The sequence below is a fragment of the Capsicum annuum genome, chromosome 6 (genome assembly GCF_002878395.1).
Source record: "Capsicum annuum cultivar UCD-10X-F1 chromosome 6, UCD10Xv1.1, whole genome shotgun sequence".
NCBI classification, from domain to species: Eukaryota; Viridiplantae; Streptophyta; class Magnoliopsida; order Solanales; family Solanaceae; genus Capsicum; species Capsicum annuum.
This window is the reverse complement of record NC_061116.1, coordinates 192,019,051-192,042,545: the sequence shown is the minus strand read 5'-3', so window position 1 is coordinate 192,042,545 and position 23,495 is coordinate 192,019,051. Positions and strand designations below refer to the sequence as shown.

The following is a 23,495-nucleotide window of genomic DNA, read 5'->3' as shown; positions in this document are numbered from 1 at the left end:
TATTCAATTTGATTGAGTAAACAACTTTATGAATGTCAAACTGTAGGTTGACAATAAACATACAAGTGATCATCTTATATCGATGCATCTTAATGGATCACATGACTGGGAAACGGATCCATATTCACCTTTTATACTTTTCAAATTTTAAGTGATCAAGTCCCAACATTAGTTGGTCCAACCAACTTGTCACGAGAATAAGCAAATACACAATTCTTGAAGAATCTTTTATTTCTTCAACATATGTCTAATATTCAATATACACATTTTCGAAATGTAACAATCATTCATGTCAATTTATGAACTTTTATACTAGTAAATTTCAAGATTACCATGACATGTGCCCTTTACTTTAGTAAATTTCAGATTTACTATTAGGCGAATAAATTTTAGATTTATTACTTTAGAAGTATTCAAAATAACTCTTCTCAACTATTCAGGCTCTTTCAGGGGAGAGTTGTGATACCATCACAATCAAGTACACGTTTGCATTAATAAATTTCTCATTCCCCAGAAATGGAATATAATTGTGCCTTAAGCCTATCAAAGTATGATAGCTGATAGCCTCTTTTAAGGTATTGCTAATTCAGGAGCAAATAGAGGCATACATATAGTTATAGAGAAATTTTCTCTAACATATCTTATAGTCATGATAAGCGTGTGAAAATATTATTATTTTTTATTATTATGTATTATCACATTGTTCCTCCACGCTTATATTCGTACATTCAATCATTTGTCTTCTTTCAGACATATTATGCACTGCTATTACATGCACTTCAAAAATGAAGTAAGTTGTCATATTTCAGACTTATCATATATTGCTGTCACATTCATGTTATAGAATGAAACATATTCAATGGGTTGGATTTCATGAATTTTCACCAAATACTCATTATTTTGCCTTAGCCATCATAATATCATCAGTATGATGCATTGAGATTTAAACTCAACGTCTTATCCACACAAAGACGTCTTAGGCATAAATTAATGGGACTTAAACTCAATATTTTTTCATCATGGTGCATTGAAACTTTTAACCTGACGTCTTACCTTCTTAATGAGATGAGACTTAAATTCGTCATCGTATCTTTTTACAATATTGTTCTTCATGAACAAATTTAAAACATAAGTGGTTCTAAACCAATTATTTTTTCTCAAATCCAATAATAATTATATTATTAGTAGTAAAAGACAGCTAACATAAGGAATTACTAACTTTGAAATTACCCTTAGATTTATAATCTTACCTTGTTTGGTTAGAATATTGTGCTGATAACGTGCTATGAAATATAAAATAAATACAAAAAGAATGGAGAGAAGAAAGGTGATTATTATTTATCTTGAGATTGATGAGGTAATTATATTGAATAAAACCCCTTTGTGGGAAAACTAACTTGGGTTTCTAACTTTTTTATAAATAGACATTCATTATATATGACAAATTAGACATTCGATAAAGTATACATTCACTATATATTCATTACAATTAGTTTAGAGGTAATTTTAATCCCTTTTTATATTTTTAATATAAAATTTAAATATTTAAAAATTATACGGAAAAATACCATAAATTATAATTTATAATTCATAATTCTTCTCATGTTTGACTATCCACAAATAAAAAATGACAAATAAAGATGTGATAGAGGAAAGTAGGAGTAATACGTAACGTAAATCTTAAGATAGAAAGTACTTGTACAATCGGGAAAAGGAATCAAAGAAATAGTTCCATTTTGTAAGGACTCTGAAACTTAGTCATTAAGGACAAAAAGTCTCAAAATTTACCCAAAAGTATCTACATCCCTTTTTTGCTTTTATAAATAGTGCCTGAAAATGAATAGAGATCAAAAAGTATTTTCATCAATTGTATTGTCTTTCTTGTTATTTGCAGCTATCATAACTATAACAATGGCAGATTCATCACAAGCACCTTCCGGTGAAGCGAAAGTTCATATCGTGTATACTGAGAAACCTGAAGATCAAGAACCTGAGGAGTATCATATCAAAACCTTAACTTCTCTTCTTGGCAGGTACCAATTTTTTTTCTTTACATTTTTGTCCCTTTTGAAATATGGGGTTGTGGGTCGGGTTGGATTGACCTTGTTTCTTGTTAATTTCATGATAGATTTGGTCCTTTTTCAAGTTTAAAAATTGGCTCTCTTTTTTTTTTTGTCATATGGGGTTGGATTATCTCCTTGTGGTCAGCTTTAAGATCCATTTTTTTTTTCTTTGGGTATGCCTGATGTGTGTGGGTTTTCGTTTTTTTTTTTTTATTTTGGGTGAACTCATTTTCTAGTGTTTGATTATTAAGAATGTGAGAGTTGGTAGAAATGGGATCACGGAGAGGTAGAGGTTGGCCGAAGAAGTACGGAGGCGAGGTGATTAGACAGGAGATGGTGCACCTTTAGCTTATCGAGGACATGACTTTAGCCTTGGGGGTTTTGGAGGTTAGGGATTAGATTATTAGGATAGAAGGTTATTTGGTAGTTCAGTGTTATCGCCGTGCATTCCATAGGATTAGCACTAATCTCTTAGTTTTTTGCCCATCGGTTTCTGTTAATTCTTGTTATTCTTTGCTTAGGTTATCGCGGTACTTTGATGTTGTTGTTGTGCCTTTTTCTGAATGCTATTTAATGATTTTGTTATTATTTGTTATATTTGCTTTGCGTTTGTATGTAATTTTTAACATTGCTTTGTTATGAGTTACTTGAGCGAGGGTCTTTTGGAACTAGCCTCTCTACCTCCACGAGGTAGGGGTAATGTGTACACCCATTCCTTCCCCAGACCCCACCTGTTGTGGGGATTACATAGGGTATGTTGTTGTTTTGTTCAAAAATGAGGGAGCGACTTCTACTATATCACTTGTTTCAACTAACACGTGGACATTATTATCCAGTTTTGATGCTTGAAAATACCTCAATGTTATTGTCATACCATATCCTTCAGCTCGTAAGACCAACCAAACGTTGCAAAATGATTTCATAAGTGACTGAAACTATTTTCCAAGGATACATTGTCCTCCTTACGAAATGCTTATGATGATTGCATCTTTCGTATTTCTTAATGTAATGGCACGGGGCAAAGAGATTGACTAGTTCAAAAGTTATAGGAGTAGTAATCTAATTTCAAGGATTTTCTTAGTTTTTTTGTTTTAAATTATTGCTCTATAACTGCAAATATTTATGCAATATATGCTCGATTTTAGGAACATATAGTGGTCCATGCCAAGTTTGTTTTTGCGATAGTTAATTTGGACACTAAGAAAATACTAATTAGACTAATTGATTTTTGTGAACTTAATTTGAATAAAGTGTGGAATGTGGAACTTTTTGAAGCAAACTTTCCAATTTTCGTTTGATCCCATATTTGTAGTGATGAATGACTCATGGTTTGAAGATCATTTGCTTTTTCTTTGGAGAGGAAAAAAGCATAGAAAATGCTAGGCTATCTGTTATCAATTGTATGTGATCGTCATGATTATTGTATGGTAAATGTATTGTATACTGCAATATTTTCTATCCATAGTGCATAATTTTGGAGTGAAGATCCTGATATTTTGTGAGCACTTGTGGTAAAAAAAAAGTGAAGAGGCTGCAAAAGAGGCGTTGCTATACAGTTACAAGCATGCAGCTAGTGGATTCTCAGCAAAGCTGACTGCTGAGCAGGTTTCTGAGCTCTCAAGTAAGTTTTTACTTTCTTACTCTTTCAATATCATTGATTAAAATATTTTAGTGTATGGTTGGCCTATATCTCTTTCTTAGATGAGTAAGTAGTATGGTGAATTTGAATGTCACAGCCATAGTGCTCGTCTGTTGAAGATATGCGTTCATGTTGAAAGTTGAACATTATATTTTGTGTTCATGGGATTGTGACACATTCTATTTTCTTGTTTAATCTCAAATTCAAAATGTGATTTTCATTTCATCATTAATAGTCTAACCATCAGAAAATAGAGTGACGATATTTGTCATGAATTATGTAGAATGGTTGGTTTAAGAATGGGACGGGTGTTTTAAGACAGGTTTAATGGTTTTATTCTGGAGCATATTCTTGACCAAGATGGTCCACTATTGATAGGCTTGGTTTACTTTTCTTCTGTTCTTTTTTTGAATGCAACCATGACACTTTCTTAGTGCTTGATTTGACAACGATAATACTTTCCATTTCAGAAAAAAGAGAGAGAAGAACTATGTGAAAAAGTATGAGCGAAACTGTCCACTATTAATGTAGGACTCCCAAATTTACATGAAAAGGATGAGAGGGATCATTCACTATTGATGCAAACGAGAGGAATGATGTAACGTGTAGATTTTTTGGAGTAATTTTGGGAAGGAGACGCCCTGAGACAAGGGATTACTTCTCAAAAATTTTGTAAGTTGGAGAAATGAATTCCTAGACATAGAGCGCTTACTCCTGGTGGTCCTATACTTTCTAGATCATCACACGTGAGCCAATGTTACACTGGATTATTTTCTTTCAGCATAATGCTTGAAGGCTAAATAAATTACTGGTTGGTATGGTTCAGTGATGCAGCTGGTGCTTGATATTCAGCAACCTTCCTAAAAACTGCTGAATTTATAGCCTTCTTTCCATTAGAATGCTTGCCCTTAATGATCACAACACTTGCCGTTGATGTCTCTGCCTAAGTATCTCTATGTCATATCGATTCATCTGGAGATTTACATCCTTGATATTCATCAGAACATCTTGCATTTGGCATGTAGCATTTTGTGGTTTTGGAGTCTCTTTTCCCGGATGTCGGAAATGCACCGAGTGCATCATTTTTATATGTTCTTTGCCCTGGATGGAAGTCTGCAATCCTTGAAGTTAAGCATAGTTCCAACGTTTAGTCATATCCCTCCTATATTATTTTTGGCTTCCGTTTACTTAAAACCTGAAACTTGGAACCCAATAATGCATCAGTTCTTGCATGTACCTTCCTGGAAAATATGTTCATATGATTTTCTGCATTGCTCGTTGGGGCTTTTAGGCTCTCAGACTAGCCTTACTAACTAAGATGTCACTTATGCAGAGCAACCTGGAGTGCTACAAGTTGTTCCAAGCCAAACACTTCAGTTGCACGGTGGGGGGCGTGTCTGAAAGGCTACACTTGAGACCTCATCTGCAAAACAAGTTACCTTCATGTGTATAGACTTGTTATCTGTGTTTGTTCCTATGGTGTTTTGAACTTAGATTGAAAGACTATCCCTATTCCCTAATGTAATTGTGGTACTTAACGCCGTAATGCTTGTTTAACTATATGAAAAATAAAATCGTATATCCTTGTAAGTGATTGTCTTGTGGTACTTTTTATGTTTGCGCACATTAAAGGATGGTTGAACAATTTAGGCAAAAAATGCTAGAACAACATTAATCATTTGCAAGATCGGAGCTCTACCAATTGAGCTATATCCCTTAGCCAAGTGGAGCATGCAGGAAGTAGTCTGATGACTTGATCTAGATGTCAGTGCTTTGAGTCCGCTTATTCCAACTCGCGAACATACAAAGCTTCATGACAGTACCCAATTTTTCCAATTTGGCGGTTTGGTTTGATCTATGATTTGTCATTCAAGAAATTACATAAACGTAGTTTCTTCATTTGAATTTTAAATTTTAAAAAGTGAAAAGTGAGGATTTTCCAGGATATAAGAATTATTAGCAACAGTTTTGTGGGTTAATCAATCCCTCACGGTATTTCAAAAATCCCCACAAAGAAGAAAATAAACAGATTTGTAAAATCTTATTCCATTGTGAAGGTGTACAGAGAGCAATTCACTTGTCTTGATTTCCTTCCAGTAAGTTTCTAGTGACACTAAGAATAAGTGGAACACTAGGCATGCAATTACTAAGTGATGGAGAAAGAAGAGCTTCATTTTATACACCGAAAACATCTTTTTACATAATCACGTCACCTAAATGATAATTACAGGTCACCCTCCACAACAAGCGAATTTAATATCAAAAAACAACTAAACAAGACAAGTAACATGTCACAGCATTTTAAAATACACTCATTCTTTTTGGAGACGTATAATATTTTTTTAAAAGAAAAAGAAAAATATTGAATTGATTGATGTTGGACGTGTCTCCATTCCATTTCCAAATCCCACTCCACTTTGTCATTGCAACAGCAAGTCAACCAACACCACATTTCCCGCCAGATAACACTAACCATACATCAAGAAAAATGGTAACAACTTTTATATATTGAAAAAAACATAAACTGAAAAATTTCTTCAGTTTCTCCAAAATAAAGAAAACAAAAAGAAATTGTTGTAAGAAAAAATGGCACAAGTTGCAGCCAAAAAGAGACCTCCAATATCTTCAAAGCCATCTCCCAATGTTCTCCCTTACCAAACTCCAAGATTAAGGGAACATTACAGTCTTGGCAATAAATTAGGCCAAGGGCAATTTGGTACAACATATCAATGTACTGAAAAGGAAACAGGTCTTCAATATGCATGTAAATCAATCCCAAAAAGGAAACTTTTATGTAGGGAAGATTATGAGGATGTTTGGAGAGAAATTCAGATAATGCATCATTTGTCTGAACATACTAATGTTGTGAGGATCAAAGGGACTTATGAGGACAATCTTTTTGTCCATATTGTCATGGAGTTGTGTAAAGGTGGTGAGCTTTTTGATAGGATTGTTCAAAAGGGACATTATACTGAGAGGAAAGCAGCACATTTGATGAAGACAATTGTTAAGGTTGTTGAGGCTTGTCATTCTCTTGGTGTCATGCATAGAGATCTTAAACCTGAGAATTTCCTCTTTGATAGTTCTGATGAAGATGCTACCCTTAAGGCTACAGATTTCGGGTTGTCTATTTTCTATAGGCCTGGTTTGTTTCTTGGATCATTGTCTTATTCATGTTTTTTATTTTGAAGTTTTTAATGGATTTTGAGCTGTATTGGATGAACTTGGTTTCTTCTAATCGATGGAAATATTATGACGATAGCAGAAAGGAGGATCTGTTTTGTTTCGATGGTCACAGAAGCGAAGTGGATTATTCAAGAATCAAAGCCAATTTGCTTTATAAAAAGAATATATTAGAACTTCTATGAGATGGTTTTCTCTTAATCTTGATCAATGTGTTAGACTAAAATGCTAAAAATTAGAATTGTTTGGCGTTGTGCCTAGACAACTTGCCTTTCGTAAAAATAACATCTTTTGAATGTTTTCAGTTTTCATTAGTGTCTATTATCTTTAGCTAAAAATGGTTTTGGCATTGGAAGAAGTTTGTGACAACTTCTTGATCTTTTCAATGGATTTCCACTTTTCATTATCTTTCAATAGGATGTAAATATGTAACAGAACTCAAATTCAAGATCCTGTTAATGTATCACATTACTAGATCAAATTGCCCAAAAACTGTTTGTCCCTTATTGATTTTCATCATCAAACATTCTTGTTTTCATTTTAGTTTAGCGAAGATCAATCATTTTTGACTTTTAACAAGTTAAATGTTTATCTAGTTCAAAGCATAATAAAAACTAACAAGCCTGCTGTATGTTTTCTGATAAAAGCTTCCTTTCTTGAGTTAGACAGGAGAAAAAAATTCCAACATAGACATCATAATTGGGCACTATTCTGAACCAAGAAAAAAGAAAAAAAATTCATTATTCTTTTCAATTAGAAGTTTGCTGTAGAACAGTCCTATCTCGATCTTGCACGTGAACTTATTGATCTTAGAAGTCACTGTCTGGTCCTAAATATCTCTATATCCAATGACTTCGATGAAATTGGAGAACTTATATATGCTCTTATAACATTTTCTGGCAGGGCAATATATCTCTGATGTTGTAGGAAGTCCTTATTATGTTGCTCCTGAAGTGTTGCATAGATTCTATGGACCTGAAATAGATGTATGGAGTGCTGGAGTCATCTTATACATCTTATTATCTGGGGTTCCTCCTTTCTGGGCTGGTAAATTTACAATGTGGAAGTTTCATTCTTGTTCTTTTCTTACTAGAAAAAAAAAATCTATTCTTTCGTTATTTCTCACTTTACGGACTTGCAGAGACGGACAATGGTATCTTCAAGCAGATATTGAAAGGGAAGATGGACTTTGAATCTGAACCTTGGCCTCATATTTCTGATAATGCAAAAGACTTGGTTAAAAAGATGCTCAACAGGGATCCTAAAGCGCGAATAACTGCTCATGAAGTCCTATGTGAGTCATACCTGTATATATTGGTAAACATTAGCTGATGAGGTAGTAGAAAAGTTTATAGCTTCATTATCAATACTTGTTTGTCCTTTTTTTTTTTTTCAAGGTCATCCGTGGCTTGTGGACGATGCAGCTGCTCCAGACAAACCTTTGGGATCTGCTGTATTGAATCGCCTAAAACAGTTCTATGACATGAACAAGCTTAAAAAGATGGCTTTACGAGTATGTACTTCTTTTATACATATTTTCTCTTTTGTCAGTTAATTATTTCTTGGATTTTATTTAATTTGTCATAGCTTGACATGCATAAAATTCTTAACTAGAACATAAACATGAGAATACCAGTCTGAGAGTGATATTGGTGATAGTGTTTGAAGTTGTTAAGATATGATGTTTATCCAATCGCATATTCACTACTTTGGACTTCTTTAACATTTCTTCTAATACTTGTGTGTTACAATTCAAATGGAAACTACTTGACATGAGATAACTCTTGGAGCAGGATCACCGTAGACAACTATCTCGTTAGCCATTACAACTTGTAAATGGCATCATTAGAGATAGAACACCTACAGTTATGATTTTGTACAAGAAACATTTCTTAGACCTTAATCTTCTCCAGGGTTGCCAAAAATGAAATCCAAGTGATTCAGTGTGAAAGTCCGTTATCTAAGGAAAATGGTGAGATAGAGAAAAAAGGTTATTTTGGATAAAGCTTCAGGTTCAGAAAATCCTTTTAGGTGTTTAAAGGACTTTTTGGATTCTGAAAGTTCAAACAGTCTTGTCGTGGGTAGACAGTATTAATAGAGACATTTTGTTGAAAGCTCTCACTTGTCAAGTACTTATATGAGCTTTAGATAAGATGTCAAGTCTAACTACTTGTATCTTACTTAAGAAGTTGGGCAGAAAATGTTCAGCTTCTGAGATGCTTGCAATGTCTCAAAATAAAAATAAAAAATCACTGAAGAATCTTAATACTCATTATGTGGATAATGATGGATATGCAAAAAAAAACCCTTATTTGTGTGTATGAACTTTGGGAGCTACATATCAACAGGTCATAGCAGAAAGGCTTTCAGAGGAAGAAATAGGAGGTCTAAAGCAGTTGTTCAAAATGATTGACACGGATAACAGTGGAACAATCACATATGAGGAAATGAAAGAGGGGTTGAAAAGAGTAGGATCTGACCTAGTGGAGTCCGACATAAGGGCCCTGATGAAAGCGGTACTTTCTAATTTAGTTTTTGTTTTAGAATCTCTATAGATTTGTGAAACTGCTTTTGAGTTGTATTTTACAAGACCATTTGGCACATAGATTGTGCATCATCAGATAAAGGCATGAGAATTTGGCTGCACACATTTGCCATTTGGTACAGTTTCTTGATCCTCAAGTTGGAATATTATATTAGTCCAACGATTTTAGCCCCTCTATAATAAGGAGCAAAATGACTAGGTGAGGTATCTCTTTTGCAGGCTGACTTAGACAACAATGGCACGATTGACTACGCTGAATTCATTGCTGCAACATTGCATTTGAATAAGATGGAGAGGGAGGAGAATCTGCTTGCTGCATTCTCCTACTTTGACAAAGATGGCAGTGGTTATATCACAACTGATGAACTTCAACAGGCTTGTATAGAATTTGGCCTTGGTGATGTTAAATTGGATGACCTAATTAAAGAGATTGACATAGACAATGTAAGTCTCATTAAATATCTTATACAAAGGACATGTTGGTGATGTTAAATTGGATGACCTAATTAAAGAGATTGACATAGACAATGTAAGTCTCATTAAATATCTTATACAAAGGACTCATGTCCTTTGTATAAGATAACCATCAAAATTTACCTACTCGTTATTTGGAACACCAGAAGCTGTGGTACCTTATGGATCTAATATAGGTTACATACCTCACGATATAAGATTGAAAGATAGAAGACAATACATTAAGCAGTTTTCTTGTTTCTACAAATGTATGTTGTGGTGGCCATGACACGTATTTTCCACTTTCTCCCAAAAGACCACATGGAAGTGTCCATTTCACCACAGCATCATTAAGTCCAAAAATGTTTGTATCATTGCAAACTTGCATTATGTCTTATAAAACCTTCACTTTCCTCGCCCATTTCAATGTGTGAGTCTCGTTGAGTTGCCTAAAGTATCATTTGCGCCTCTTCTTAGCTTACTAGCCTAGAAGGCTGTCAATCCTTCTCTTTGACCCCGCCCTCCATCATGGACGTCACATTTCTGCGAACGATCAAATTTATATCTTTGTATGTTTGGCAGGATGGACGCATAGATTATGGAGAATTTGCTACAATGATGAAGAAGGGAAATACAGGATTTGCAGCCAGAACTATGAGAGGCAATTTGAACTTTAACTTGGCAGATGCTCTTGGAGCAAGTGACAGTGAGAAAAATCAATAGAAGGTTTGTTTCTACTAATATTTTCTCTTTTTAATCCAACTTCTTCTTTTCTGTAAAATATCAATTCAACCTATCGATAAATTCTAAAAAAGAAAGATATATCTCATTCAGAACAGTTCAAGCATATTCTTAGCTAATGTGTTATACTAACATTAAATTTAGCTTGTTTTAGTATCGACACTCTGATCCTAACATAATTTCTTACTAGACCAAGCTGATTTTAGAAGTTGGATCAACCAATAACAGAAGGAGGTCATGAGGCTATCGACCGGACGAGAGAGGTCAGGTAGAGCTGCATTTTTCGAGACAATATTGGGGCGTTACCAACATAGATTGGTGCTTTTTATATATCATGGTAGATAGTTTTAGTGCTACAGTAGCAAAATTACAGTTGTTGCTACTTTCAACAACAACATACACGGTATATTTCCACAAGTGAAATCTGGGAAGGGCGGATGTACACAGATCTAACTCGCACCTTAGCTATTTTATCTTATTCTATAATTAGAGGGTTTTTCCTCTAGTTCATAAATTCAGATTACAGTTTTCTGTACTTGAGAAGTGTTGTAAAAATCTTCTTTATGTCTATATTAATTTTGATGTTATTAGAAATTGAGAACTTTTTAAGATCATTTTGCAACATGTCAAACACTAAAATAAATGTCAATATTCTTTACCCTGTGTGATCTTCTTCCATCTTACAGGCTTGATTTATCATCGCAAATGGGTAATGGCATCACATCACTTTTTGTTTTTGTTTTACTAACAATGAGTTTTTCTAATCTTCTAAATTCCAGTTTAAGTATTTACTTTTAAAGATAGAAAATTGAATTTTACCTTAACTTCATTTCTCTCAATTGATAACTTTATGATTGAAATTTTTGAAATTACGAAGTCAAATTAAGTACAAAATACAAGCGGGACAAGTCAACGAAAATGGAAGAAGTAATATTAATATATTTTGTCATTAACGAAGTTTCCATCATGTTTAGCAAAGACAATATGGATACCATGATACACGTTAGTTGAAGTGATGTCCCACAACACCTCCTCTAAAAATTTTACTAAACACCTATAGAATTGATGTTCCACCATATTAATATGAATTATGTGACATAATTGAATGAAGCTCATTCCATAGATTGGTGGTTCAGACCACACTTTGCATAATGGTGTCACAATTAAATTTCGAGCCGATATGTTTGTACACATACCAAGTTTTTTCAAAGTTAGCGGGTACATATACATAGACAACGCACCATGTGGGTTCGCCTCTGATTTTGAGGAAATATAGGTAAATACGAGGATATAGTAGTATATAATTGTACACACTAGATGGGAGACTAACATAATTAACTTCAAGTCAAAATTCAAAAATGATGGATTCAAGTGTAAATGACCATATTATACGATAAAGAATTCTATTATTTCAAAATTATTATAGGCAAAGAGTGTTTATCATCTGAGCAATTTTATCTCGTAGCACACATAAAATTTAATTCATTTTTAATGTACTTTTTCCGATATTTTGTAAGTACTCCCTTCGTCTCATTTTATGTGTCGTCTTTTGATCAAACATAAAATTTAAGAAATAAATGATGAGTTCATAAAGTTTACAATATTGTTAATCTTAAAGTTATTTTATATTTACGTTTTAGTTATTTTTTATTGAGTAAAATTTAGTAAGAATAAAATAGAGACAATGTCATTCAATTTGAATTGCCAAAGAAATAAAGTTAACATTCTGTCTGAGAGGACGGGACGGAGAGAGTATATTTTAAGAGTTGAGGGGGTAATAAGGTCATTTGGTAGCACTGCAGATAGGATAGGCTTGCTATAGAAACACACACACAACACCAAGAAAACCTCTTCACTGTCCAACAATGGCAACCCTTTCCCTGTGTTCAACATCATCACCCTCAACAACACTAGCCAAGAATCCAACTTTTTCCAACACCCTTTGTGCTCCTAAAGCAAATTCCAGTGTTGCTTTTCTCTCTCATTCACTTTCTTCTCTCACTCTTAGTTTCTCGAAACCCCATTCTTTATCCTCTTTTGTACCAAAATTCTCACAATCTGAAGCTGTATCTGAAACACAAGAGACTGCTGAAGCTGAAGCTGAACCAGAAGAGCCTACTGCTGAAGCCCCAGTTGTGGAAGACACGAGTTTGGAAAAACGGGAAGAAGTGTTTGCTGTTGTTATGGTGATGACTCATTTTTATTCATGTGAACGTTTCTGTTTATGTTATCTGTTTGTTTTGAATTTTGTATTCAATGTGGGGTGCAATTTTGTTCTATGTTGATTTTTTGTTTTTTGACAATCGTGGTGTCTGAGCCCGCTTTCGTGCATCTAGACTAAATCTGTCACCTCCCACTAGCAACAGATATCATGTAACTCTATCCATCAAGGCTAGGACAGATAGGAAGAATCACCTAGTGTGTTTTTGTCTTTGCTGGGGTTTGAACCTGTTGAAAATTTTGAAGTTTGGGAGAAAATGTTCAGTTGTCCAGTGTTTGGTTATCTTGAATTGTTCAAAATGTTTTTCTTAAAGGAAAATATTCTCCGAAGAAGGGTTAAGTTATGATACATAAACACACAATCAAACTTGGTCTCAGCTGGCAAGTGAACACTCCAACTTTGGGTATTCGCATCTAGACGCCTCAATTCGTCTCCACTAGGTCAGTTGAACACTCCAACTTATAAAATGATCTTATAGACGCCTCCAAAATTTATATGACACTTCAGTATCGAGTGTCCATTAGACACACTGAGGACGAGTTGGAGTGTTTAGTTGTTAGTTGAGACCATATTGAGGTGTCTAGATGTGTACTCTCATAGTTTGAATGCTTACTTGCCATCTGGGCCAAGTTTGAGCTTATGGTTATGTACTATGCAAGGAAAATGATTTCTTCCCTTAAGAGTGGATGCCATTTTCTTATATAAAGATCATAATTTGGGTTCAAGATTGACGAGTTGAAGTGTTTAGTTGTCAGTTGAGACCATATTGAGGTGTCTAGATGTGCACTCTCAAAGTTTGAATGTTTGCTTGCCATCTGAGGCCAAGTTTGAGCTTATGGTTTTGTACTATGCAAGGGAAAATGATTTCTTCCCTTGAGAGTGGATGCCATTTTCTTATATATCAATTTTTCATGAAAGGGATTCAAAAGTTCCAAAAAATTGTTTTGCCCGTTTGTATGACATGATTTTCAATGAACCCCTTTACTTGGCTGCGTTTCCGCCACTTGTGATACCCCATCCAACTAAGTACTAGAAGAAAAAAAATGATTTCAAGGTAAATATTTCCAGCAGTAATCATTTTTCATGAAAGAATGTTCCTCCAGCACACACTTTGTTAAATTTTGTGTTTTCTGAAGTACTACGAGACCTTGATGCTGCCTATGGTGTATGTGGTGAAAACATGGAGTGTTACAAAAGAATTGTTTCGTTCTGTTATTGAAATGTTAATGCCATTTCTTTTAGTCTTAGGTTTAGCATTCTCTTATGACGTGACGAAGGTTTAGTACTTGGTATATCCTTTATGCCGTGTCTGGACATTGTCCAATTTCAAAAATCTGTCTATGTTCTGTTTGATCTTAGTGCAATTTTGTTTTCAAAGTGAGCAATCTATTTTGGGTAGGCATTTCCTCTAGTTAAATCGTAAAGGAGTTCATAGTGTGGATTATAAGTTATATAACTATCATCTAGTACTAACTTTTTAGGTGTTATGGAGAAGTCAGAGGATGTACATATATGCAAGTCCATGGGAACATTTAAGTAAAAATGAAATAATTGTTGAATTTTGATTTCGAGGTCACCATATTCTAACTTTTGTCTTTTATTGATTGTGAACTAATGTAGTTAACTGGAGAAAAAATTCTAGTAACTACTTGTTTGATGGATAGTTTCTTCTCCGTGTGAAAAATCCTCACTCTTGTTTGGGGATTTATAGCTGCTATTTCAATCTGATCATTGTTCGTGCTGCTGAAAATTTTCAAGCCTCTAGCTGTCAAACTTCTTTGTGCTTTATTATTTTTTTTTCAGATGAACGTGACACTACCCTACAGTAACGTTGTTGGGCTTGTCATTGATGCATTAAGCTGTTTATCATTTTCCTCTTTCGCTATTGATAGATTGGTTCTCGGCAATATATTGTCTTTCCTGGGCGGTATATCTACACTCAGAGGCTTAAAGGTGCAAATGTCAACGACAAAGTGAGCACATTCTTTGATCTTATCTTGATTTACTATTGATTTCCGAAAATCTAGCTACCTTCTCTATGGCCTTGGCTTTACTTAGATGAGTTGTTTTTTTAAACTCCTTATCGCATATCGACATTATGGTGCACAATCAAACAGAGTTCGCTTGCAGCAATTTCTCAATGATGTCGAAAGGCATCAATTTCAACCAATATTGACATTTATTGCTAATCATTCCGTTCTGCTTAATACATCTCTTTCCCAATTATTTTCCGTGGAAACTAACACTTTATAGAAGGATTAATTGAGGAGTTGGGTGTTTGTCAAGGTTATCTTGCCATATTGGCAATACTCTATTTCAAGATTTCCACGACTCGGGATCTTTGTTGAAGTATGTATACTTGTCACTTCTGCAGATTATCCTAAACAAGGTGTTACTAGTGGGATCAAAAACAAGTACTTGGATTGGAGAACCAGTGGTGCCAAATGCAGCAGTCCACGCTGTTGTTGAAGAGCAGGTCAGACATCATTCTTCCTCTGCTTTAGTTTCCTCTCTGTATATGTCGCTATTTGACATATCTTTTGGCTCATATGTTTCCATGCAGACAAAAGATAAGAAGGTTATCGTCTTCAAGTATAAGAAGAAAAAGAATTACAGAAGGAACATTGGTCACAGACAGGTATTAAAGAACTGTTTTTGGTGATATCTGAATAATAGACTAGATTGAAATTTTTTAAACCTGTTTTTTCGCCAGTAAAGTAGAAGCACTGTAGACTATCAAATGTTTATCTATGTTGCAATTATTTCCTCAGCAATATGAAAACTTTCTAAATTAGTGCGCTTGCTGTCATGTATGAGACATGGCCTTAAAATGATATTTGTGTAGAATACCACCATATCTTGTCCTTGCTTATCCCAAATTAATTTTGGTTTCTGTTAATCATGCAGCCAATTACTCGGATAAGAATAATGGGCATTACTGGTTACCAAGATTCACCGGCAGTTACTCTTGAAGATCTAGAAGCAGCCAAGTGACTTTTAGAGTCAAAATTACATCCAAATTACTGTTTCCCCAACAGTTGCTTATAGTGCCTCAGGATTATTGATTGTAGTTCTGTACAGACTGGGAAATCAATGGCCCCGAAATGAGTTCTTGAAGGCATGTTGAACTTGGTCTTCTGTTATAATTTTGTTCTTAGCATGTATTATTTGGTTGGGCATTGTACTTGAGTTTTGAATGTTGAAGAGATCTCTTTTTTATTGAGTTCTTCCAATTATTCTTCGCACTCACTAGTCTAAAGATGCCTCTCGTTCATCGTCTTCTAAATTGCAAGGATTACTATCATCTCTTTATCTTCTTCTCAGGTACCAAACACGTCTCGATAATGTCAGCATTTATGTGGGATCTGAGGTTGAGATTGTTAACCCGACCAGACTAATGGACATACTATTCAGAATCAGAAAGCAAAGACAGCCTCCAAAATAAAGTTGCAGGTTAGCAGCTACAACACTATCAATTAAAATGTAACCAAGGAGAAATCTGAATTGCTTCGTTCCCAACTCTATGGACAAGGTCTTTGCATGCACTACCTATACGTTGATTGACAAAGTCATGGTGGCCGATAACCTTTGATAATTAATTTTTTCACCAAAGTTAAAAGTTCAACAAAAATGAAAATCTGTCATAAAACAAGCAATTGAATAGGACTCTTTCACATGTTCTCCTTTCCATGCACATTCTAACAAAATATAACCCAACCTGACCAAAAAGAAACTTAACAAAGTTATCGCAATATTGTATTTCCATAACATGGCAGTTGGGATGACCATACGATCAATTTTGAATCAGAATCCATATCAGCATCTATCTGCTACATTTGACATTAACTTGAACAATACTACTGGTACTTTGGGTCAGACAAGAGACTGACAGGGTAAAACATAAGGAATTAGTAAAGAACACAACATTTTCCCCACTGTTATCTCAACGAATTGGGCGGTCAAATGTGGATTTCAGGTGCCACATATAAAAAAATATAGAACTGTCTCACTATGTCCTGCCTCTCCATTTTGCTCCGAAAAATGAAATTAAACTATATCTTCCGTAAGTTACGTGCCAAGAAGATCCACTTGGTCTTCTGTGGGGGAGCTTTATTCGTATATTTTCTTCCTCTTCAAGATGGTAGGTAATATCGAGATAAAACCAATGAGGAAGAGCACGGACAAGGTCTTGAGATCGTAGAGATCTTTGACTGACTTCAGCTCACCAAGAGCTAGGCCGGCCTGACAAGTTAAAAGAGAACATCACATATGAGATTACAATATCATAAATGAGTGATCAGTCAGGTCTCGCAAGCGACATTGGCAATGTGAGCCTCAACAAAAGATGTATCATCTTAGCTTTGGGTGTGGCCCAAGGCTAAGTTGATGGCAGATGGCCGAGAAGTACACATCAACATGGAATGTGAGAGCCAAAAATAACCTCTCAAGCTTCATAGACAAGACGAAAGATGCATTGCCAAATGATTCAATCAGACTATGTGCTTGATGATCTTTTTATTTAATTTACACGCCAAGTATGGCTTTCCCAGTCTTTTTTGAAAGTAACACACAGCAAACCTTCTCCGTCACTATCACATTATATCACATGGGACCCGACATCACCTGTTAAGGCCAACTCTTAATGCTACAAGCATTAGATTGAGTCAGTATACTTGTACCATTTATTGTAACATCTACGTTAGTGCCAAGTATGACAGCCTGGAACTGATTTACCATCTAAAAAGATAATAAGGTTTCAGGTTCTAGGATTTATATAAATATATTTGGCTCCTATATTGCTCGGACTAGTCAAAAATGTCAATGGGTGCGTGTCGGATTCGCCAAAATTAGTGTATTTTTGAAGAATCCGACACGGGTGCGGCATTAAAAATGAAGAGTCTGTGCTACTTAGTTTGGCTCACTGTAAGAGAGTTGCCTCACAAAGGAAGCTAGTTACTTTTTTAAGGAAGCAGATCCTCTAGATGCATTATACCAATCATTTCAAAGCAAAGTTGAATAATACAGTTAAAAGAACAGCAAATATGGACAAGCATGACAGAAAAAACCACCACCAGCTGAAGAAAAGATTTACCTTGACTGTAATATATGCGGCTGGAATGAGACCAACCAATGTGGCTGAGAAGAAAATATGGAATGGTATATCCACGATTGGAGATGCCAAATTGATGAAAAGATTTGGCAATGTTGGAGTTATTCTCAAAAACAACATATAGTTGAGCAACTTATCCCGACGCTTGGCTATCTGAAACCACAAGTTACACATTAATATGTGCCAGAAGAACAAAGGAAGCATGAAATTAGAAGATCAACAGCACATTATCAGTAAACAGTTTCAGAAGACCACAGACCTCTGCCTGGAAGAATCTTAATTTTTCAGGCCACAACCAGCTAACTATCGGCCTGCCAATTAATTTAGACAGAAAAAAACAGGATGATGCACCAGCTGTGGCATTAAAGACAACCAAGAAAAGGCCTTTGAAAACACCAAAAAGTGATCCAGCAAGCAAGGACATGAATATTGTCCCAGGAATCATAAATGTCTGCATGAATATGTATGTTGAGCAGTAACCGAGAATGAATTTCGCAGGGTAAACTTTGGCATACGTTCCAATATCGTCCCTGAACAAACAACCAAGATAATAAGTTATAACAGAACTATACTAAAAAATAACTAGAAACAAGTGGTCCAATATCATATTCAAATATCATGTCAAACGATATCTACAAATAACACTCGGTAACAGAACTTATACATGAAAAGATTTTAATTGAGAAGCACTGGTAAGAAGACTGATATGATTTTTAATCTTAACGATTGAAAGTGAACCTTGTTCTTCGAGTTTCGTACCATTATGTTTGTGGAGTATCTAACAACCAGCTTTACTTGTCATAATTGGACTTCCTCTTTTGTTTCCTTAAAAAATTTGGGTATATAAAGTGACCTGATATTTATCTTCCTCCAAATCATTTTCCGACAAGCCAATTATTCTTCGAGTTTCATACCATTAGGTTCCATATGTATTACTTTGGTGAGATAGGCATTCTAATGACAATAGTACTTATGTACTTGAACGTCTGGAACTTGGTACTAGGTGATATAACCCACTTATCAGTCTCACAGAGCTTTCCACACACTACTGCTCTACCTACCGTCTTCCATCTACGTCATGTATTTAGCATTAGATGAAAAGTAATAACAAGAGTCTAAGTTTTTCCATGCTCTATCTGTTCCATCTGAGTTCCTACTCATTAATTAATCTGAGGAACTACAAGTCTAGAGGAGATTAAACTAAAAGGATTTAGAGGAAAATGTACAGAGCGAGAAACAATCGCAGATTATCACACCTGAATTTCTTCTGGCAGACAGACAAAACACTCAAATAGAAGAGAAATCTAAACTAGAAAGACAAGAAGTTTTCCTTTTACCAGAAAAAAAGAAAGGTACGATTTAACTTATATAGTTTCCTTTATTCCACAATCAAAATAAAGGCACCAACTTTTGAAACTAAGATGACAACTGTATCAATGAGAAAATCACACCCCTCCATTCCCTATTAATGCACAAACACAAGGAAGCACGTAGGAAGAATGCTGCTTAAAAAGGGTTACAGAAAAAAGACAAATAATTGCTCCCACACGCAGCTCAATGCCCCAAGCTCCTACATGCTTAGTGGTCTCGAAAAGGTAAATATATGATAGCTGGAGCCGTAAATTAAAAGTAATCAAAGCTTTGTTTACTACTTCAACCAAATAGTTTTCACACAAAAGGTATATGATTGACTACATATATGGCTCATTCAACAGAAACACACACTTAAATCACACAACAAAAGCACCTGAAATACTTAATAGTGTTAAAGCGTCGAACTATCACTCGATATATGGCAATCTACAAGAGCTTAACCATGAAAACAATTAGCAAATTAATTCCACAAGCTGCTTAGATATATTTACATTAGACACACCCCACACGAAATGCACATAAATTTAGCAATTCCAAGCGAAAACCACGACATAGCTAAAGTTAACGCAAGCAAATTGATGCTACACCACGAAAAGAAACACAAAAAGCATAAAATTTTGCCTACTTGAGCATCCGTAGATCGGAAAGTGAACGAGGCAACTTGAGTTTTCCATACTCAGCAGCTGGCATTGTCAAGTATATAGAAAACAACCCAATTGAAAACACCAAAAATACACCTAAAGCTGCTGCAAACTCCCACCTTGACAATGGAAATTTCCCTTCCTTATACCTTTTACCAGATGGTGAATCCTCACCCCCTGATGACAAACCTAAGTTCTTTTCCTCATCCCTTGTCAGCAACCGCCCTGTATCCACTACCAAACTCCTTGGTGCAGCCATTGACAATAACAATGATGCTGGTGATGATGATGAACGTGACAGCCTATTCTTCATTCATTGGGAACTTATATAACGAAGCTACAATCAAACCCCACCAAGTATCCAAGAAACAAAAACCCCAAAATATATTCTTGAATCAAACTCCAAAAAAAAATAAAATCAAGAAACAATATCCCACAAAAAGTTCTTGAATTGAATCAAACCCCACAAAGAAAATCCAAAAAAAAAAAAAAAAAGATTACCCCAAAATTAATGGAAATTCATATCGAATAATACGTTAGATAAATCAAATTCAATCGAATCCCACCCAGAAAATCTACCAAAATTTTACTGAAAAATTCAAGATTTGAAATCAAATTAAAAAACCAATTTTTTTCTTTTCTTGAATGTAGATCCACCGAAAAATACAGAAAATTGAAGGGTTGAAATCAAATTAGACACCCAATATTCTCTTTTCGGAATTGAAATTAAATAAATAAAAATAAAAATGAGCAGCAAGAGAGACTGTAGGCAGCTGAGATTTGAACTTAGTTGAAGTAAAATAAAAAAGAGAGGAAGGTGAGATATTTAAATTAGAAATTTGAAAATGTTTTTTTTAAGAAAAAAAGAAAAACTTATTTTAGTTTATTTTTAATTTTTTTTTTAAAGTTTTAAATGCAAACCGATATGGATTTTATTGGTGTTGGGAAGAAAAATAAAAGATTCGGTGGATGAAAAGTGAAGTCAATGATGATTGATGTAGAAAAAACACTATTACTAGGATTGTTTCGACCCGCTTTTCAAGGTAGTGAAGGGACAATTTTTTTATTTTTTATTTTTTAAATGAAGGTACGAAAAGGAAAATGGTGGGAGGGGATTAATGTGGAAAATATAACTCTTTATATGGGAATTTAGATGAACAAAAAAAATGTTATTATGACAATAACCTTATCATATTTCATGTACACCGACAAAATTTATAATTATTTTGGTAGAACTTAATAATTTAAACTCTTAGCTCTCGTTTGGTTTGAAAATGGTTATCCCAGAATAATTAATATCGGGATTAGTTATCTCAAGATTATTCGAGATAACTTATCCCACCATGTATACGGAATAAGTTATCCCGGGACTAAGGGAAAAATGATGGGATCCAACCAAACAAAAGAAAATGTGTTCTTTTATTTTATCTCGGGATAACCATTTTCAAACCAAACAATCCCTTAAAACTCGCATGTTAGTCGAGAAAAAAACTTTAACCATAAGACAAAAATCATATCTAATATGATTATTAAGGGGTTGTTTGATAAAGTATATTTAAAAAAGTAATGTATGCATTAGTTTTATGTACTAGTAATATCTTATTTGATATATTTTCTTAGTTTATGTTATATATTTTATTGTGTATTGAAATGTGTGGTATCAATACCTCAAAACTCATAATATTAGTAACACTATGAATTCTAATGGATTTATTACTATGATTAAAGATACAATTATCCCTTAAAAAAAATTTCACATTTTTTTCTATCATATTTAAGAGTGATATTTTTGTAAATAAATATTTTATTTTCAAAAAAAATATGCAATACATATTATTTTTAATACAATAAATCAAATACTACATAAGCAAAATCTCAATATAACTAAACTTATACTTCTAATACAGGCATTACTAATACACCATATTTTTACATTATTCGTATACACTGGGACGACCCCATATAATATTATAAGTACATACATTGCATTATTGAGATCCATTTTACACACAATTTCTTGAATAAACTTGTAATTAAATCAATTTATAGTTTAACAAACTTGCAATCAGATAAATTTACAATTTGTATAAGCTTATAATCAAGCATACAACATACTAGTTACACATCAACTTTTGTTCGTTTATAAATTGTTTGCAAGTAACCTATACAACTTCTATTTTTCTGTATTCTTCTATAAATTGCTTGCAAATAACTTACACGACAACTTCAGTTCTTCTAAAATGAAAAATCAATTTAATTTATTTGTACATCATTTAGAAAACACAATAAATAATCTCTCTCTCCCCCTGGTTTCTTTGACTACATTTCTTGTTGTCTTTCATTCCCTTCATTATCGTTTCACTAGATATGGCCTGTGCCAATGCAATGCATGGACATACATATGCCCATTTTGTTGTGTTTACCTGTACATATTGGAGCGAAAATGTTAAAATAAAAAGTTTAAAAAAATTATCACTTTTATCTAATTTTAAAATAGTGAAGGACTCCAACTTAATTGACAAACTTATTTGTATAATTTTAGAACTTATTTCACTTTTAATTGCATAGTCCTATTATCTATAATATAGTATATAGAGCCGTAATAGCTAGCCATTTTTTTTTTATCGTCAAGACTAATCAGTAGTTAGTTTGAATAAAAATTCCCTACAAATTATTACTCCTAAACTAAACACGAAAAATATAAGTTGCTTCTTCACTCTGCCCAAAGGTATATATAGATGCTCAAAGTTTCAATTTTTACACACAGTTTAAGTCGATAAGGGATCTTACCAATTTCTTGTTTCGCATCCAAAATCTTGAGCCTTCAAAAAGTTTTAATAGTCAATTTTATAATTTTATTTTCACTTAAAATAATATTAAATATTATAAAAAAAAAAGTACAAAATTAATATAAAAAACCTATATACTTTTGATAGAAATATTTTAGAACTTTGAATTAAATAACTCAAATCTTCATGTTAAAAAGATAAGGTTTTTATAATAGCATCCAAGAGATATGTAAAACAAATGAGTAACATCTCAATAGTTAGAATTAATATTTACTTTATAAATAATGACATTACTATTTGAAGCTATTCGGACAAACAATAGTATAAAGTTAAATGTTTTGGAATCAGTAACATAACCTACCCATTCGATCATCTGTTTTGAAATCAAAACAGCATATAAAGTATTCGTTCATCTGTTTTGAAATCAAAACAACGTAAAGTTAAATAAAGTATCATGCAATATTAATTTGATACGTAACCTACCCAAATAACAATGGCTAGATTCTACAAATCAATAGATAAGTAAAAGATTTATGTGATAAGTAACATGAAATGTCTTAAAGTATCTCTTCAGTTTCAAAAATCGATAATACTGCCAAACCCCCAACGGGATATATGACACAAAACTCCGCCTCTAGCGAGATGCAAATACGCGCTAGCAACTATCATTGGGCAACACTCTTTGTAGAGTCTGTCATACTGATATTTGCCGAATACTAAGAGAACATGGGCGTAT

At 34.0% G+C, this 23,495-nt stretch overlaps 4 protein-coding genes across 5 annotated transcripts; 3 read left to right on the top strand and 1 right to left on the bottom strand.

The window, feature by feature from the left end:
• Positions 1-1,655: 1,655 nt before the first annotated feature.
• On the top strand, positions 1,656-5,292 carry LOC107872786 (subtilisin-like protease SBT3.17). The gene is made up of 3 exons (XM_016719389.2): positions 1,656-2,033; positions 3,587-3,684; positions 5,036-5,292. Exons 1-3 carry the CDS (start codon positions 1,837-1,839, stop codon positions 5,101-5,103), a joined length of 363 nt encoding a protein of 120 aa, XP_016574875.1. The 5' UTR covers positions 1,656-1,836; the 3' UTR covers positions 5,104-5,292.
• Positions 5,293-5,436: 144 nt separating this feature from the next.
• On the top strand, positions 5,437-11,233 carry LOC107872785 (calcium-dependent protein kinase 11). Of its 2 annotated transcripts, XM_047413654.1 has the most exons (8): positions 5,437-6,847; positions 7,789-7,932; positions 8,027-8,179; positions 8,283-8,398; positions 9,234-9,401; positions 9,650-9,874; positions 10,466-10,609; positions 10,815-11,233. In XM_047413654.1, exons 1-7 carry the CDS (start codon positions 6,289-6,291, stop codon positions 10,604-10,606), a joined length of 1,506 nt encoding a protein of 501 aa, XP_047269610.1. In that variant the 5' UTR covers positions 5,437-6,288; the 3' UTR covers positions 10,607-10,609; positions 10,815-11,233. The 2 variants fall into 2 exon arrangements, 1 of the variants encoding a protein (XP_047269610.1); XR_007056578.1 differs by lacking the exons at positions 10,466-10,609; positions 10,815-11,233 and having other exon boundaries at positions 9,234-9,546; positions 9,650-9,791.
• A 1,096-nt stretch (positions 11,234-12,329) lies between these two features.
• LOC107872788 (50S ribosomal protein L21, chloroplastic) lies at positions 12,330-16,090 on the top strand. Its single transcript, XM_016719391.2, has 5 exons — positions 12,330-12,810; positions 14,738-14,818; positions 15,220-15,321; positions 15,409-15,483; positions 15,753-16,090. The coding sequence occupies exons 1-5, from the start codon at positions 12,490-12,492 to the stop codon at positions 15,837-15,839; spliced, it is 666 nt and encodes a 221-aa protein (XP_016574877.1). The 5' UTR covers positions 12,330-12,489; the 3' UTR covers positions 15,840-16,090.
• Positions 16,091-16,579: 489 nt separating this feature from the next.
• On the bottom strand, positions 16,580-21,071 carry LOC107872787 (uncharacterized membrane protein At4g09580). Its single transcript, XM_016719390.2, has 4 exons — positions 19,955-21,071; positions 18,215-18,485; positions 17,938-18,108; positions 16,580-17,087 (listed from the first exon to the last, which is right to left on the bottom strand). Exons 1-4 carry the CDS (start codon positions 20,281-20,283, stop codon positions 16,956-16,958), a joined length of 903 nt encoding a protein of 300 aa, XP_016574876.1. The 5' UTR covers positions 20,284-21,071; the 3' UTR covers positions 16,580-16,955.
• Positions 21,072-23,495: the final 2,424 nt, after the last annotated feature.